Source organism: Chrysemys picta, chromosome 2 (assembly GCF_011386835.1).
Source record: "Chrysemys picta bellii isolate R12L10 chromosome 2, ASM1138683v2, whole genome shotgun sequence".
Taxonomy (NCBI): domain Eukaryota; kingdom Metazoa; phylum Chordata; order Testudines; family Emydidae; genus Chrysemys; species Chrysemys picta.
The window spans coordinates 161,158,778-161,176,937 of NC_088792.1; the positions used below are offsets into that span (position 1 = coordinate 161,158,778).

Genomic DNA, 18,160 nt, shown 5'->3' on the forward strand with positions numbered 1-18,160 from the left:
GTGGGCAGTTTGTGGAGGGGAGGCAATATGAGTGTGTCACTAATCTGGTGCCTACATTTTCTCCTTTCAGATATCGAGAATGCCAGTGACATTGCCTTGTACTCAGGCCTGGGTGCTGCAGTCATTGCTGTAGCTGTGCTGGTAGTCGGCATTACACTCTATAGACGGAGCCAAAGCGAGTACGGGGTGGATGTGATTGATTCATCCGCGCTGACAGGAGGCTTCCAGACATTTAATTTTAAAACAGTCCGGCAAGGTTAGTGTTGTGATTTCATCATCTTCCCTCGCAGCTTCTGTTGAGAAAGAGCATGCAGCCTCTGGAAGCATGAGACCTCCACAGGAGAGTGGAACTGGCCTGTGCAGAGAAAGCAAGTGGTCTAGTGGCAAGGGTTGGGCCTGGTGGTTGGAATTCTAGGGTCTTTTCCTGTCTCTGCCACCAATTTCTGTGTGAACTCAGATAAGTGACTAATCTCTGCTTGCCTCAATTTATCCCTCTGTATGTGTGTTAGAAGTTGAGTATATTATTAGCTTCTCCTACTGCATTGACAACTAATAAACGCAGAAATCATTAGCATTCAGTAAATTCCTACTCAGTTCCTATTTCTTCTGGTTTTGGTTCCCAACTGAAAGTGGTTAAATTTTCATTTGTTATATTCCTAATTTAAACAACTCATTTTCAAGCATTTTATGTTATATTGTTTGCATGTAAATTTCTATATCCTAAGATATATAGAATAGCCGAAGATGCACAGTTGTGAAAATATATTTATTTGGGTTTTTTTTTTTGATAAAGGACTTTGGAAAGTCACTGGTAGATTTTACAAGACATAAATAAAACCCCATGCTAAAAAGCAGTCAGTTTCCTGGAATATTTCCTTGGACAAAAAAAATGAGATTTTGAACTAAAGCGGTGATCATTATAAAAACTTGTATTTCTTGATTCGGTACCAGTATTCTAAACTAGATGCTGGCCTTATTGTGGGTGGGTGGGTGTAAAAGTGGCCCATTTTTTTTTTCTCTTTAGGAAAGTGAAATGTTGCAATTGGTGTATGTATGTGCGTGAGCACGCGCGCACACACACACATATTCTACTTTCCAAGAGAGACACGCTCCACAGAGCATAAATAAAAACAACTTTGGGATGCAGAGGAATTTTATTCATTTATTTGGAAGTTCAAGTTGCCTGTGAAAAGTAGTATATAATTTGTAATATCTTTTCCACATTATCTGAGATTGAGTTTTCAAATGAAATAAGAAGCTAATTTGTTATAAAAATCTTGTTTTGGGTTTTGTGTGGGAGATTTTGATTTGGTTTTAATATTGCACAGACACCTCAGTCAGAGGCACCATAAACATGCCCACACAGACAGTTTCTTATATTTGAGGATGCATTAGTTCAGTTGCAGCTACTTTGGATGTTGTTGGAGTTTTTAAAATGAATACTTGCAAACAAACAAAAAGCCCCCAAACAGTCTGAGATATCACATGTATTCTAACCCCCACCCCTCAGCCATACCTATAAATCACTATTTAAAATATTTTAGCCACAAGCTTAAATGCTTTGGTGGATCCAGGTTTTAAGACTTGGATCCAAACTCCATTGATTTCAGTGGGAATCTTTGCATTAACTTTGTAAACAGCTTTAGTTTCTTCAGAATGCCACACAGATAGGAATATGGTTCAGATACTCAGATAAATAGCTCAGTGGTTTGAGCATTGGCCTGCTAAACCCAGGGTTGTGAGTTCAATCCTTGAGGGGGCCACTTAGGGATCTGGGGCAAAAATCAGTACTTGGTCCTGCTAGTGAAGGCAGGGGGCTGGACTCGATGACCTTTCAAGGTCCCTTCCAGTTCTAGGAGATGGGATATCTCCATTAATTTATTTATTTATATTTATAACATGGTGATGAGCATGATATAAAAATCTAGACAGAGACCTCTAGGGACTATAGAATCCTCTCTCAAACACTGGAAAAAAACAGAAAACATCTGGCTTGTTGTTTTTCCCCCCTCCTCAGTGTATCTCTTGCAAATTGTTTTGGTGGGATTTTATTGGCATAAATTTTAAAACTGGAAACCCTACATATATAGAGCCAGATTCTGTCTCCCCAGACTGGCTCTGTGGAATGATACAGGTAGCTCAAAGAAGCCATAACCTAGCATCAGTTTGTATGGAAAGGTTACCTTTAACTGGAGTAAAGCCAATGTACTCAGCTCCCATACCAAGATGTAAGGGACATGTCAGAGGTATGTGAGGTGAAGGGAAAGAGCAGCTCTAATCTGCAATTTTTAGCTGTTGAACGGTCTTTGGGAGCAATGGCCATATGGCGTAAACTAGAGCAGCCCTTGGGCAACTCTGTTTTATGTTGAGGTAGTTGCAGATTGACCTAGAGAATCATTTTGACCCAAATATGGCAGGGAGAATCCATCCCATATTATTCATGATTTGATTTCTTCAGTTGACAGCTTCATGTGATATCCCTAAACCTTAACCTTTCTAGTTAAGAATTATCTCTTTTTAGTAATCCTTAATCTATTTAGAGGAAGAGACTAGTTCTTCTGACATTAGCATGCTGGAGGTTAGCAGTAGGAGGGTTTTAAGTACATTATGCTTAGAGAAGCCTAGAAGTTTTTATCTAATCTATCTATCATGTTTAATTGAGGAATGGTGCAACTTGCTTAATTGCCTTCTTCTGGATAGGAAAGAGTTGGTGTAGCTGGGAATGCTTTTTACATTCGAAGCTAATCAGCTGTACGCAAACATCCAATACACTCAGTTTCTTTAATACCATCTGAGCTGGAGAAAATATAGTAAGAATATCTGCTGCGGTGTTATATTGACAGCAACATCATTTAAAAAAGAAAAACCAAAAAGCCAGGTCTTGGGAATGACACCCCCCCTTTTTTTAAGATGCCGAGAGCCGCAAAGAAAGGCTTAAAAATTATGCTTATTTTCATCTAAAGAGAAATCATACCAAAGGCAGCAGCATCTGGTTAGAAATATGCATTAGAGCAGTCATTACCCACAATGAGTGAGCAGCTAAAGTGTCTATTGCCTTATTTATCAGTGGCGCTGAGGAAAATATTCAGTGGATGCTAGAACTGCAGAGGATATTTGTCTGCAATTCAAGTTTTTGTAGCAGATTAGACATGGATCTGTTGACCCAAACTGAAATGAAAGGATCTGCAAGTATGTGAGAATGGAGCTTTTGAGGGATCCAGATACTACACTTTTTGAGAATGATTAGTGATGGTACAGTCCAACTTGAAACATATTAAAAGGCCTAATTTTCAAAGGGTGGGTAGGCTCAGCACTTTTTGAAAAATCAGATGCTTTTTAAATGTCTCAAGTTGGGAACCTAAAAATCACAAGTCCTTTTTGAAAATTGAGGCCTTAAATTTATCGATTCTCCTCCCCTTTCACCTGGTGTTCTCTGAGTCAGTCTGCACCCAGAATTAGATTTGGAGCCAACCTTTTCTGCATAATTGTGGTCCCACATTTCTAGTCAACCTCGTTTCCTTCAAGCCTGAATCCATACCTTCCTATAGGCTCACTAAAAGAGTTGGTGTTCTGACACATTTTCATTTGGTTTACACTTGACTCCTTGGTTACATGTGCCTTGACACGGCCTGGAGCCTAGAAAACATAGAGTTCAGGTATCCTTTAGATCTATTTCATTGTTTCATCTCCTTTGGGACATTGCCACATGTGATTCTGATTTCTGAGAGCACTGGAAAACAAGAGGAAAGCTGGATGGGTGGTAGTGAAGAGGTCAGAAGGAGGATACCAGTGTGATGAATTCATGCACGTTTCTCTAGGAATTATCAAAACAAGGATAAAACCTTGCATCTCAGAGTCTAAGTGTTCTGAGAACGGTATGTTTTATAGACATCTCTTACCCTCTGAGCCTGGCTTGTTTTAAAGTTTTAACTTGATCTGGCAAGAAGCACAAATCCTTCAATGGACTTTGTAACAGCAGATCCTAGGCACCTGCATATATCCGCTTGACTGAGGTTCCATGTGGGCTTGGGATTTTTTTACCCATATCTACCTATATGGAGCTCATTGCAAGATAAGGAACCAGATCAGAAAATATTCTGCTTTAACATTTCTGAAGCCCAACAGAATAATTTTCCAGCATCTGTTCTGATTTTATTCTTTGTTATATTGCCTGGATTGCTTTTAAAAGTTTAACTGCAAACAGAAGAGGGAGACACATTATCTTCTAAGTGCAGTTTTTTTTATTGCCAATATATGAGGTGGATATGTTGCAACAAATGATCATTAGATGCCCATGGATATCAAGGGCCAGATCCTCAGCTGATGTGAGTCAGCTTTGCTCCGTTAAAGCCAAAGGAGTTACACCACATAAGAGTCAGGTGCCCAAAATTTTGTAGTTAATATAGAGCTGACACCATTGTTTTCCAGACTGGCCTGTGAATTAGTACCCTAAAGGAACCTATAATTTGGGCTAAAGTGAATAACAAAAGAATTAGTACAACAACCTTTGCAAAAAGTATATTGTGCATTTCTAATACAGCGACATTTATCTGAGGATCTCCGAGCACTTTATGAACATTAATTAAGCCTCACAACTCTCCTCTTTGTGTAGGAAAATGCTATCCGTTTTTATAGATAGGGAAACCATGGCACAGAAAGGTGAAAGGGGGGGATTTTTGAAAGCACCTCACTGACTTATGAGCACAAGCCCAACTGTAAGTTACTAAGGTACTTTTGAAAATTCCAGTTAAAGTGACTTGCCCAAGGTCATACAGTGAATTAGGAGTCCTAGGTTCCATTCCTGATTTTGCAACTAACACCCAGCCCTCTACTTTAACCACTGGGCCACGCTCTGAAATTGTAAGATACAACATAAAATGGAAAGATGGGTAAACAGACTTTTCCCCATGTTGGTGTGGAACTCCACCTCCCTCCCCTGTTTTTCCATTACTCAGATTAAATCCTGGTATGTAGGCATTTTTCTAGGAACCACTATGCACATAACAGTTTCCCTTGCTTGTAAAATGGTAACTGAGTACTCAATCAATTTCCTTTCATCAGGTAACTCCCTGCTTCTGAACTCATCCATGCAGCCTGACTTGACAGTGAGCAGAACGTACAGCGGACCCATCTGCCTGCAGGACCCCATGGATAAGGAGCTCATGACAGAATCTTCACTCTTTAATCCCTTGTCAGACATCAAGGTCAAAGTTCAGAGTTCGTTCATGGTTTCCCTGGGGGTGACAGAGCGGGCCGAGTATCATGGAAAGGCACATTCTGGAACGTTTCCCCATGGGAACAACAGAGGCTTCACGACAATACATGCCAGGAACAAAACTACATACATTCAGAATCTGTCATCTCTTTCAACAAGAAGTGAGCTGAGAACGACTGGCATTTTTGGCCACCTGGGTGGCCGTTTAGTGATGCCAAACACAGGTGGGTGAATCATTTTCTTTTGAAAGCATACAAGAAAGATGTGACCTAAACACTTTTGCTGTATAGCATTTCATGATATAAAGAAGAGAGGAGCTCTCTTATTGGGAAATGTGAAAACTACAGGAATCTTTTTCACACAGAAGAAAGTTGTTACTATCAGATCATTTAGTAAGATTACAACCAGGGCCAAATTCAGAGATGAGGGTTTATTACATGTTGATAAATTGGCATTGTGTTTGAGCTGTTATAATCCAACGTCTTCTCCTGACTCCTCTTACCGGGTTCTTGATCCCACCATAGAGCTCCTCTCAGGGTCTTACACTCCCCTTTCCAATTTGTCCCTCACAGTCTAATTATATCAATGACTGATCCAATGAATGGACGATGCTACAGAAATATCTGTGGGATATCATAATGATGAGAGACCATTGAGGAGAGCCACTGTTCTGAACGAAAACTACTGTGTGTGGCTACACCTGTTGGTCTAATTAGTTTGTTGTTTTTGGATTTTCCAGGGTTGTTGTTTTTTCCCTTCTAACTTAGCTCTGTTCTGAAAGGACATCTCCAGAGTGCATCACTTCCGAGGTAACTGCCAGCTCAGTACTGGGTTGAGCATCAGAACTTTGCTTGAAATGGAGGAGCTAAATTTGCATCACTAATAGATGATGTTTGCTTTGTGACTTTTGAGCTTTGTAACTTAGCGTGAGATTTTCGTCATAGCTCTGCTTGCTAGTTGCTAAAAGGAAATGGAGTTTTTTAAACTTGCAGCCACTGTGTGAAACCAAATTAGAATAAAATAAAGGATATTAAGATTGCATCACTGCAACATATTACACTGTGCCAGTGCATTTATGTGGTGCTGACTACACCTTTTGGAGTTGTGAAATGGAATGTGTGTCAGAACTGGCCTGATGCCACTATTTCCAGCTAATTGGGCACCTTTTGGATTCTAGTGATCCTAGAGTTGAGATTCACTTTCGACTAGAGTTTGATTTCACTTGACAACTTTTGTTCTGTGCATCCAGGCCTGTCTCTTAATGTTTGTTTGAATGAAATGCCATTTCCAGCCTTCCTCTTCCTATTTCATTGCCACTTTAAAAAAAAAAAGCATCAAAAACATTGTGTGTATTTAGAATAGATTGATAGTAATATGTAATTAAAAGTAATAATATTTAGCACACAGAAATGCATGATGTATTCAAGGCAGTTGTTTCTCCGTGGACGATTTGGATGTTCAGGAATGAACATTACAAAGATAGCAAGACAGTGTAGCTATCAAAAGTAATGATGGGCAAAGGAATTCTTATTCTGCATCAAATTACTTTAAATAATGCTCATCCCACAAAGCAAATAAATTCCAGGTGTATTTGGTCCATGCAATTTACTTTTTCCCCCTCTACTACTAGTCTGAAATAAAATCTTGCAGACAATTGCAAATCACAGTAGCATCTTGACGTTTCAGGATTTATCTGAAGGTATGCAAGTGTGACATGTTGAAAGACTCTGGAATCTATTCTTTCCTCCCTCCCTGGGAAGAAGGATAAAGGAGTTTGAGGCGCAAGTGGTGTTCTCGTCCATCCTCCCTGTGCAAGGAAAAGGCCGGGGTAGAGACCGTCGAATCGTGGAAGTCAATGAATGGCTACGCAGGTGGTGTCGGAGAGAAGGCTTTGGATTCTTCGACCATGGGATGGTGTTCCAAGAAGGAGGAGTGTTAGGCAGAGATGGGCTCCACCTAACGAAGAGAGGGAAGAGCATCTTCACTAGCAGGCTGGCTAACCTAGTGAGGAGGGCTTTAAACTAGGTTCACCGGGGGAAGGAGACCAAAGCCCTGAGGTAAGTGGGAAATGGGATCCTGGGAGGAAGCACAAGCAGGAGAGCGCAAGAGGGGAGGACTCCTGTCTCATGCTGAGAAAGAGGGATGATTGATGAGTTATCTTAAGTGCCTATACACAAATGCAAGAAGCCTGGGAAACAAACAGGGAGAACTGGAAGTCCTGGCACAGTCAGGGAACTATGATGCGATTGGAATAACAGAGACTTGGTGGGATAACTCTCATGACTGGAGTACTGTCATGGATGGATATAAACTGTTCAGGAAGGACAGGCAGGGCAGAAAAGGTGGGGGAGTTGCGTTGTATGTAAGAGAGGAGTATGACTGCTCAGAGCTCCGGTATGAAACTGCAGAAAAACCTGAGAGTCTCTGGATAAAGTTGAGAAGTGTGAGCAACAAGGGTGATGTCGTGGTTGGAGTCTGCTATAGACCACCAGAACAGGGGGATGAGGTGGACGAGGCTTTCTTCTGGCAACTAGCAGAAGTTGCTAGATCGCAGGCCCTGGTTCTCATGGGAGACTTTAATCACCCTGATATCTGCTGGGAGAGCAATACAGCGGTGCACAGACAATCCAGGAAGTTTTTGGAAAGTGTAGGGGACAATTTCCTGGCGCAAGTGCTGGAGGAACCAACTGGGGCAGAGCTTTTCTTGACCTGCTGCTCACAAACAGGGAAGAATTAGTAGGGGAAGCAAAAGTGGATGGGAACCTGGGAGGCAGCGACCATGAGATGGTCGAGTTCAGGATCCTGACACAAGGAAGAAAGGAGAGCAGCCGAATACGGACCCTGGACTTCAGAAAAGCAGACTTTGACTCCCTCAGGGAACAGATGGGCAGGATCCCCTGGGAGAATAACATGAAGGGCAAAGGGGTCCAGGAGAGCTGGCTGTTTTTTAAAGAATCCTTATTGCGGTTGCAGGAACAAACCATCCCGATGTGTAGAAAGAATAGTAAATATGGCAGGCGACCAGCTTGGCTAAACAGTGAAATCCTTGCTGATCTTAAACACAAAAAAGAAGCTTACAAGAAGTGGAAGATTGGACAAATGACCAGGGAGGAGTATAAAAATATTGCTCGGGCATGCAGGAGTGAAATCAGGAAGGCCAAATCACACTTGGAGTTGCAGTTAGCAAGAGATGTTAAGAGTAACAAGAAGGGTTTCTTCAGGTATGTTAGCAACAAGAAGAAAATCAAGGAAAGTGTGGGCCCCTTACTGAATGAGGGAGGCAACCTAGTGACCGAGGATGTGGAAAAAGCTAATGTACTCAATGATTTTTTTTGCCTCTGTCTTCACGAACAAGGTCAGCTCCCAGATTGCTGCACTGGGCAGTACAGTATGGGGAGAAGGTGACCAGCCCTCTGTGGAGAAAGAAGTGGTTCGGGACTATTTAGAAAAACTGGACGTGCACAAGTCCATGGGGCCAGATGCGCTGCATCCGAGGGTGCTAAAGGAGTTGGCGGGTGAGATTGCAGAGCCATTAGCCATTATTTTTGAAAACTCATGGCGATCGGGGAGGTCCCAGATGACTGGAAAAAGGCTAATGTAGTGCCCATCTTTAAAAAAGGGAAGGAGGAGGATCCGGGGAACTACAGGCCAGTCAGCCTCACCTCAGTCCCTGGAAAAATCATGGAGCAGGTCCTCAAGGAATCAATTATGAAACATTTAGAGGAGAGGAAAGTGATCAGGAACAGTCAGCATGGATTCACCAAGGGGAAGTCGTGCCTGACTAACCTAATTGCCTTCTATGATGAGATAACTGGCTCTGTGGATGAGGGGAAAGCAGTGGATGTGTTATTCCTTGACTTTAGCAAAGCTTTTGATACGGTCTCCCACAGTATTCTTGCCGCCAAGTTAAAGAAGTATGGGCTGGATGAATGGACTGTAAGGTGGATAGAAAGCTGGCTAGATCGTCGGGCTCAACGGGTAGTGATCAATGGCTCCATGTCTAGTTGGCAGCCGGTTTCAAGCGGAGTGCCCCAAGGGTCGGTCCTGGGGCCGGTTTTGTTCAGTATCTTTATTAATGATCTGGAGGATAGTGTGGACTGCACTCTCAGCAAGTTTGCAGATGACACTAAACTAGGAGGCGTGGTAGATACACTAGAGGGTAGGGATCGGATACAGAGGGACCTAGACAAATTAGAGGATTGGGCCAAAAAAAACCTGATGAGGTTCAACAAGGACAAGTGCAGAGTCCTGCACTTAGGATGGAAGAATCCCATGTACTGCTACAGACTAGGGACCGAATGGCTAGGTAGCAGTTCTGCAGAAAAGGACCTAGGGGTCACAGTGGACGAGAAGCTGGATATGAGTCAACAGTGTGCTCTTGTTGCCAAGAAGGCTAACGGCATTTTGGGCTGTATAAGTAGGGGCATTGCCAGCAGATCGAGGAACGTGATCGTTCCCCTTTATTCGACTTTGATGAGGCCTCATCTGGAATACTGTGTCCAGTTTTGGTCCCCACACTACAAGAAGGATGTGGAAAAATTGGAAAGAGTCCAATGGAGGGCAACAAAAATGATTAGGGGTCTGGAGCACATGACTTATGAGGAGAGGCTGAGGGAACTGGGATTGTTTAGTCTCCAGAAGAGAAGAATGAGGGGGTATTTGATAGCAGCCTTCAACTACCTGAAGCGGGGCTCCAAAGAGGATGGAGCTTGGCTGTTCTCAGTGGTGGCAGATGACAGAACAAGGAGCAATGGTCTCAAGTTGCAGTGGGGGGAGGTCCAGGTTGGATATTAGGAAAAACTATTTCACTAGGAGGGTGGTGAAACACTGGAATGCGTTACCTAGGGAGGTGGTGGAGTCTCCTTCCTTGGAGGTTTTTAAGGCCCGGCTTGACAAAGCCCTAGCTGGGATGATTTAGTTGGGAATTGGTCCTGCTTTGAGCAGGGGGTTGGACTAGATGACCTCTCGAGGTCCCTTCCAACCCTGATATTCTATGATTCTATGATTTATGTTGGCTTTACAACAGTGTAGCTCCATTATGGCCACAATGGAGAAAGTTCCAATGTACACCATTATAAGAGGAGCATCAAACCATAAGCTGCAATGGCTGTTGTGCATATGAACTAAAAGAAATGAAAATCTTTATAAATCCAGTTTGTTTTTGTAGGTGATCTCTCTATTATGAGTTTCTCCTGATCAAAAGCACCAGCAGATTCAATTTGGCAAACATTTGTGTTTAATGTAGCATTAAGTAAAGGTCCTTAAGGAAACCTTAAACAATAATTGAGCTTTGCAAACTATAAGGAGCTTTACAGATGACAAGATTCATAATATTAATAGATATATAGGTGGATAACGTGGGGACAAAGAAGAATGCACAGATAATGCCATTTTAAATAATTGGTTTACTCCAACAGCTTTTTGAGATCTAGCAAAGCTCATTTTAAAGGTTAAGAAAGTCGTGCATGCATTTGTTATGCAAAAAAAATACTAAATAGAGAACTCAGAACAGGTTGTTCTGTTGTCAGATCAAATAAAAGGCTGTCAGGTAGCAGGTGTTCCCCCTCGCCCCCCCTGCCCAAATCAAAGCTAATTGCTGGAGTGACATGTCAAAAATAGAAACTTTTTCTAGGCCCTAGAGTGTCAAGATATTAGACAGACAATCTATCTTTTTTTACTTCATAACTTGGAGCTCCCTTTTTGATGGCACAGATATTCAGCTGCATTCAATCACTGTGTTCTGATTCCTGTGCTTTTTCTTCTGGGTTGAAAGATGGTAGCGGATCTTTGATTGAGGTGAAGCTGTGATAATTTCAGGCCACCTCTGAGCTCTGTGAGTAAGCTAAGACTCAATTTCCAGCTCTGTCTGAGTGACGCTTGACTTCAAGTTTGCAAGTGTCAAACTACTGTGGTACACATCCAACAATGCGGTCCTCGCCCTTTCAATTTCTTCCTATCCTGTAGGAAGGGTGTGTGTGTGTGTGTGTTTCACCAGAACTCACTGTTGTCCAAAGGGGTTCACCCTGCAAAGAGGCAGACATTTTTAAATGCTTCATAACTGGGAAATTTCGAAGCACAGAAGGCACCTAACCACTATCCACTTTCACTGGGAATTAGCTGTCTTAACTGTACTTTGTGCCTTTGAAAATCCACCCCCTTAAACATTTGTGGATTTTCTCAGCATCACAAAAGAGCTAACTTCTCTCTGTCCCATTCTAATGGAGGAAAATGGTTACCCTGAAGTTAGCCCTAACTATCAAAGTGTGTGCCTATAACAATACAGGGAGAGCAGTACCTAGGGGATTATCATAAATACGGTGTCTAACCAATGTAATGATGGCCATGCCTCTCTAGTATTGATATTAAAACCTAGTTAATAATGAATCTCATTGTCAGGAGGCTCCAAGCAGGGTTTTTTAATGTGCCTCATTCTTAGCACAAGTGAAAGAGACTAATGATAACCAGCATGTTACTGAATAATGTTCATAAATTGGAAGCACAAATAACTTATTTTATAATGAGTCTTGGGCTGCATGACATTACAGCAGCTCTCAGGCTTACAGGAGCGCAGCTCACGCTGCATCGGTAATGTTATTAGAAGGATGCCATCTCTCCATTGAAATTATAATCACCAAGTTGTATGCTTTTCTACTCTAGCATTGGTTCTTCTGATGAAAGAGAGGGTGAGAGGTTCATTATTTGAGGGGGAGGAAGAAACCCTGAGGTTTTATTTTTGCAAAGGATTTTTTTTGTCATGCATAACCAGTTCATTTCTTATCATAAACAAGAAGATGCATTAAAGAGAAGAACTGTGCTCTGTGGGCTCTTATCTGTTAGCTGATGTAAAAGATTTACTTCAAAGCAATTGCTACACAGAAAAGAAAGCTCAGGAACTCCACATGAACTGGGGCTGGGTTGGGCTGAGCGTCCTTGGCTTTGCAATGGACTGTATACACCTAGGAAAAAGCTACTGAGGATTTTACATTTGGATTATTTCTTTTTAATCTAAATAGCTATATCATCTGACCATACAGAATAAGAATAAAGTCAGTGCCAGAAGTACATTCCCTAGGGGACTAGATGGCTCTGAGAACTTTTAATGGGATACAGAGTCTTTCACCTTTGTGTGGCTGGAGTTGCATTCAGACCTAGTTCAGAAGTGACTGAAAGTTGTTTGAATCTGATGGCTGCATTAAATAAGTTAGTGGTTTTATTATGTCCCCACTAGGAAATGGGTTTGAGAACCCCTCACAACTGGAACTAAACAGAACCTTTGCTGACAGTCTCAGCAAAGGGGCTAAGGACTGAATGAGCCCATGAGACTGAAGTCCTCTCGTTTCCATAAAGGTGTCCCTCCTGTGCAGGTGGCATTGATGGCAGAGTGGGCGAGAAGTCTTTCTATACCTAGGGATGAAGAGAAGAGTTCAGTCATCAAGGTTATGCATCCTACATCAGTGGTTCTCAAACTTTTTTTTTCATGGACCACTTGAAAATTGCTGAGGGTCTCAGCAGACCACTTAATGATCTGTCCAAATGTTGTTTGTACCATTAGCAAACTATTGTAAAGCGCTATATTAAATAAAATCAGATAAAAGCGCTATATTAATAAAAAACCTTAATAATAAACAACATTTTTTGTTCTACAAATAAAAGCACACAACTCATATTTTAAAATCTGTAGTCTTACCTTTCTAATGCGAGGGATGTGCCCTCTCTCCCCCGCCGCAGCAGCCCCTGAGCCTCTTCCTCTGGCCGCCGCAGCTCTGCATGTCCCAAATTCCCACACACACACTTCTTACCCCACTGCCCTCTCCCACCTATCCCTATTCCCCCCAAGGGCACCACCTCACCTCACCTCATGTGTGCATCTTCTCCAGGGTCCAGGCACCTAATTAATGGAGCCACGCCTGCACAGCTCCACTAATTAGGTAGGTGGCCCTTCATTCTCTCATATGCTGCCACCCAGGCACGCACTTTAGAGGGAACAACCCCTGGACCACCTGAATGGAGCTTGCGCACCACTGGTGGTCCATGGACCACAGTTTGAGAACCTCCGTCCTACATAATTCACTAGTGCAAAAATACCTCAAAGTCTGCTCTTTCAAAAACTCACATAATGGCAGGATGCCTGCCCCACTGTTTGTATAAAGCCTAGCCCAGTGAGGACCTAATCCTGATAGGGGCCTTTGGGAAATACTGTAGTACAGACAAATAAACAAACCATTTTAATAAGATGTATTTCCTTAATTTGATAATGGCCCACCCTGTACTACCATTTTCAAACAGGCTTTTTGCTAGGGTAGTATACATTTCAAAGGGTTATAGTTCAGAAGCAATTTGTGAGGTTTTCCTTTATGTCCAAAGTATTTCCAGAAGCTTTGGATTTGGGAAGTCCAACAATAACCTCTAAACTTGTTCTGTTGTAGGAGTCAGTTTGCTGATACCACATGGAGCTATCCCTGAAGAGAGCTCATGGGAAATCTATCTTACCATCAGTCAAGGGGAGTCCAGGTGAGAAACCAATAAAAATCACATGGCAATACTGTCCCAAAAAAAAAGCATAATCCCAGCAAATACTTTTCTGATAACCATCATACCAATTATTGGATTATGTGGGCCTCATTCCACCCTCTTTTACCCTGGTATAATTATTGACTTCATAGGAATTACTGGGGTAAGCAATAGCACGATCAGGCACTTTGTATGCTACCACTCTGAAAACACATTCAGATATAAGAACTCTGTTGAAGGATTGGATAACTCGGGGGAACTGGGGGTTTTAGTAAGGAATCTTGAACTTCTAGGTTACCAGTCTGACTCTTCCCATTGCTGATGAATAGTTATCACCATCCTATGGACATTCAGTGACCTATGTGAAATGAATGAATGGGTTCTCAGTCAAGTTCTTAGTGCATAAATAGTCCAGTTCCTAACTTATAGATATCTCTGCTCTGAAGTCACTATCAGAGACTGTAGTCACAGACAGCCAACAAGAGAGCAGACTGTCACATTGCCCCAGCAAGAATTGAGTGGATCATGGAAACTGAACTGCCCTTTGACTTTTAGAAGTGTGATCCTTGTGCGTTGCATTTGGCAAGGTGGTGAAGAGGGTGTTTGAAGTGCCTTTGCCCTGCATTATTTCTGTTTTGTGGATAAATAAAGGAGTTCATTCTCCCAGGCTTTCAATCCAGCACCATTGCAATCACTTTAAATAATTAGAAACAGAAGGAAAAGGAAAGTTGTTACTAAGCTTTTGATAAGTTCAGGCAGCTGATTTTTGTGCAGCTGTATCATATGTGCTGCCATTATCTCTGCCACATAAAATATACCTAGCTACTCTTTTGGACCTTTTCATAAACGAGATGGCCATTAGACATGGGGGGGGGGTCTGAATTCTGCTATCACTTATGCCAGGAGTAACTATATTGTAATTAGTGGAGTTTCTCCAGATCTACATCAGTGTGAAAGTAGAATTTGACCAAGGGTCTCTTACCTCAGATTAGTTTTTTTCCCCTTTTTGTTACGAAGGAAAACAGCCAGAGAAACAGATGGTTTTAACAGATTTTGATAGCTGTTCCCATAAAAGGATTTTCTGTTTCCCAGTGGCTTTAACTTTTCACACAACATGGGTTATAAAGAATCAAAGTGCTCTCTCAGTCAGTTGTTTTTCAGAGCCCAATGGATTTTGCTGATGTGCAGTGCTAAGTTTGGCACAAGTTATTTTCTAGGTTCTACTAAGTTCTGTCTGGAAACTTTGTTCTCAAATACCAGGAGACTCAGTAGAGTTACAAAGTGAAATTTTACTTAATAGAATCTAGTAACTGAAGTGAGCACACTTAGGTCACAAATGTAGCATATTGTCACAATGCTAGTACAAGGATTTGAGGGGAGGCAGGTGTGAAGTGGGTAGGGTGCTAGCCCTGCTTCTTAATTGTCACTAATTACAGGACAATCCTTAATTTTTAGAGCCCAAATTCCTTTTATCTCAAATGCAAAATTGTGAAACAGAATAAATCAGATCTGTGTCAGGAACCCAGTTTACAATATTGAGTTTCTAGGTGATGTTTATTCCAAGTCAAATAATCCTACTACTGCATTATTTTTCTTGTTCCTTTTGGGTCCTTGTCCCTCAGCTGAGTCTCAGCAGGGTAGTTCTTGTGGGGATATCTGTGACTTGAAGAGGCTTGGCAGACCTTAGGAACTGCACTAATCTTAGGTTGCTTTGAGAACCTGGGATGAACCATACAGACGTTCATTAGTTAAAGCTTCTTAGTAAGGCAGATGAGTTTACATGCATTCAGCAGATGGGCAAATTGTGATGGAAAGATAAAACCAAAAATTTCCAAGTGTGTCTACTAATTTGAGGTGCCCAACTTGAGAAATGTAGGATATGTGGGTGCTCAGCACCTCTAAATATCAGGCTGGAGGTGTTTTAGATTGGGTACCCAGAATTAAAGCACTTTTGAAAACTTGTTCCTAAATATCTTGCCTGAAATCATAATGGTGGAAGAGAGACCGAGGAAAAACAGCCACACCCATCTCTGACTCTAAATTATTCTCCAATCATTAGACAATACTCAGGGCCTTCTGGACTTTTAACAGTGCTAAGTGTTATCTGACTGCTAGCCACTTCCTGCCTTTAGTGCCCCCACTGTTGCACATGAGAGTTATTTTCCTTTCCACATATTCCCATTGGAGTGTATTCGATATGCACTTGAGAAACTGGCATGTTAGTGGGTTCTTTTCTTCCCCTTTTACTGTACATATTGACTTAGAGTTGCTCTAGCTTCTTGGGTAAATATAACTTGTCACTTAGTTTCCTCAGTGATGTATTTACTCAAGAGAGTTTGTCACAAGAATTCTGGTTAATATATACTACTGAGGTGTATTTTTCTAAATTAAGCAAACTTGATTTTATCATTAAATAATGTTAAGATTAAAGATAAAAATCAGTAAGCCCAGGACACTTAGAATCTTAAATTCGCCTTTTGCTCCTACTATTAAGCCACAGTATGTATCATTTAAAGGTTTGTTTGCACTTCTGCTGAGTATAACTTTCCTTTTTCTCTTACTGTTTACACTGAGATTCTTTATCTTGTGATCCTGACAAATCTCTGGCTAAGCAGTGTCAGCCTAGTACTCGGATGCGAGATCTCTAAGGTACTGTAGGAAACAGTGTTGGCAGTTTAGGTTTTTATACCCGCTCAAGTCACCTAGGCATCACTTTGCTCTCTGAATTAGTGTTGCAACAATGCCCTGATATGTTGCTAAAGCACAACTGGTTAATTCCATGTAGTTAATTCCATATAGTAGCTTGATGCTGTTTATACTTCATCATGTAAGTTTTCTGACTTGTTTTCATATTTTATCATCTGTTCCATTACCATTAAGCACAAATTCTGTTTTCTCAGTCTGTGTTACCAAGAACTGTTCTGAAACCCAACTTCCCTTCAATCTTTGCCTGAGGCCTCCAACAAATTTCCCTGCTTTAGCTCAGTAGGTGCGAGGATTAGATTTATTAGTTTTTCCATCACTACCACTGGTACAAGATGCAGTGGGACATTCCAAACAACATTCTTACAGTGTAATTAAATAAGCTCCCACTTTTTGCATGTTTCTTTAGCTTCCTTCAACTTCGCTTTCATAATTTACATTCCAAACTGAGCTGAACAGACAAGTTGCAATAATAATTTCAGTGGTGAATTTCAAGATCACTCTTTTTTTTTTTTTCTTTTTTTGGAGGGGAGGGGATGCACCCTCTGTATAGAGGGGCCAGAAGCAGGCTTATGTACCTCTCAAGCCCTATTTTTAATAGTGGTCCAAGTGGTCCAAGACTGGCCAATTCCCAGATGTTTGTCTCCATGAAGCATTATGGGGATGGAGATGGCTCTTGTGTTCAAGGAAAAGAGCACTTTGACTTTGTTTAGGAATCTGGGACTTTCTTCTCTTTGCGTGGGGTGATAGACTCTTTATATGCAATCGTTTTCTTTTTTTACATCACTTCTTTTTTTAAATATTGTCCACTTTTCCTGTACCTATATTCAATATAGAGTAAATATTTGGTTACAGTAGCTTAGATAACTAAATAATTGCAGGTGTTTTTCTTTAAAAACCAAGAGGAAGAGCTGTCTGTGGATTTTAAAGTCCAGGGATATTTTCCAAAACTTATTGTGAAATCCTTTTCTGCTTTTCTCTGATATCTGAACTCCTTTGTGAGAACTTTTACATTCCATCCCCATCTGCTACCATAGTATTTTGATCATTTTCAATGAAATATTAAGATATGTGAAGGAAAGGAGGGGAAAAAAGCAGCTGTTTCATCTGCAAGGATTATGCAGAAGTGAATTAAAATGGGTTAATTAAATACAAGTAGCAAATTTTGCCTGCTGTTTTATTTTTGTGGGCAGAAGCAGGAATGGTGAGAACCAGACCAGAAAATTACCATAGGGAGATTTTTTTTAATGCAATCCTATAAAATGAAACAAATGCAAACATTGATTTATTTTTCCACTATAATACAGGCAATGTTTCCTTTTCAAATAACTGAGACAGCATTGATACAGCCATCTTAGCTTTGCTGGAATAAAACAGACTTGTTTAGCAGCAGCAGCATCCTGTACTGATACACAGGGAACCTGGTTGCCTTTTGTTGCTCCTGGGTTTCTTGTTTCCCATGGCAGAAGAAGCTGCAATCTCTGCAGAGTTGATACTGAGTTACAGTTCTGTATCACTTTACTGACCATATGCATTAAGCAGCCACCTCTCGAGTGAAGGACATCAGCCATGTGGACAGCTCACTGTACAGCAGTGGATGAAAGGTTAAATTATGGGTTCAGGAAAAGGATGTTTGTTCCCTTTTCCTTACAAAAGTTCTGCTCTGTGTAGTCATTTATGATTCAATAGCAGTTCTAGTAAAGTTTCATCCAAAAGACTGTCCACCCTCCC

The 18,160-nt window shown here is 41.3% G+C and overlaps 1 protein-coding gene across 13 annotated transcripts in view; it reads left to right on the forward strand.

Moving 5' to 3' along the window:
* Nucleotides 1–18,160, forward strand: part of UNC5D (unc-5 netrin receptor D) — a 374,043-nt gene that overhangs the window by 318,852 nt on the left and 37,031 nt on the right. For all 13 annotated transcript variants that reach the window (XM_065584627.1, XM_065584624.1, XM_042840351.2 and 10 more), the window contains 3 exons: nt 71–256; nt 5,062–5,439; nt 13,642–13,726. In XM_065584627.1, the coding sequence (XP_065440699.1) occupies nt 71–256; nt 5,062–5,439; nt 13,642–13,726 (649 nt within the window). The remainder of the gene's footprint in view (nt 1–70; nt 257–5,061; nt 5,440–13,641; nt 13,727–18,160) is intronic.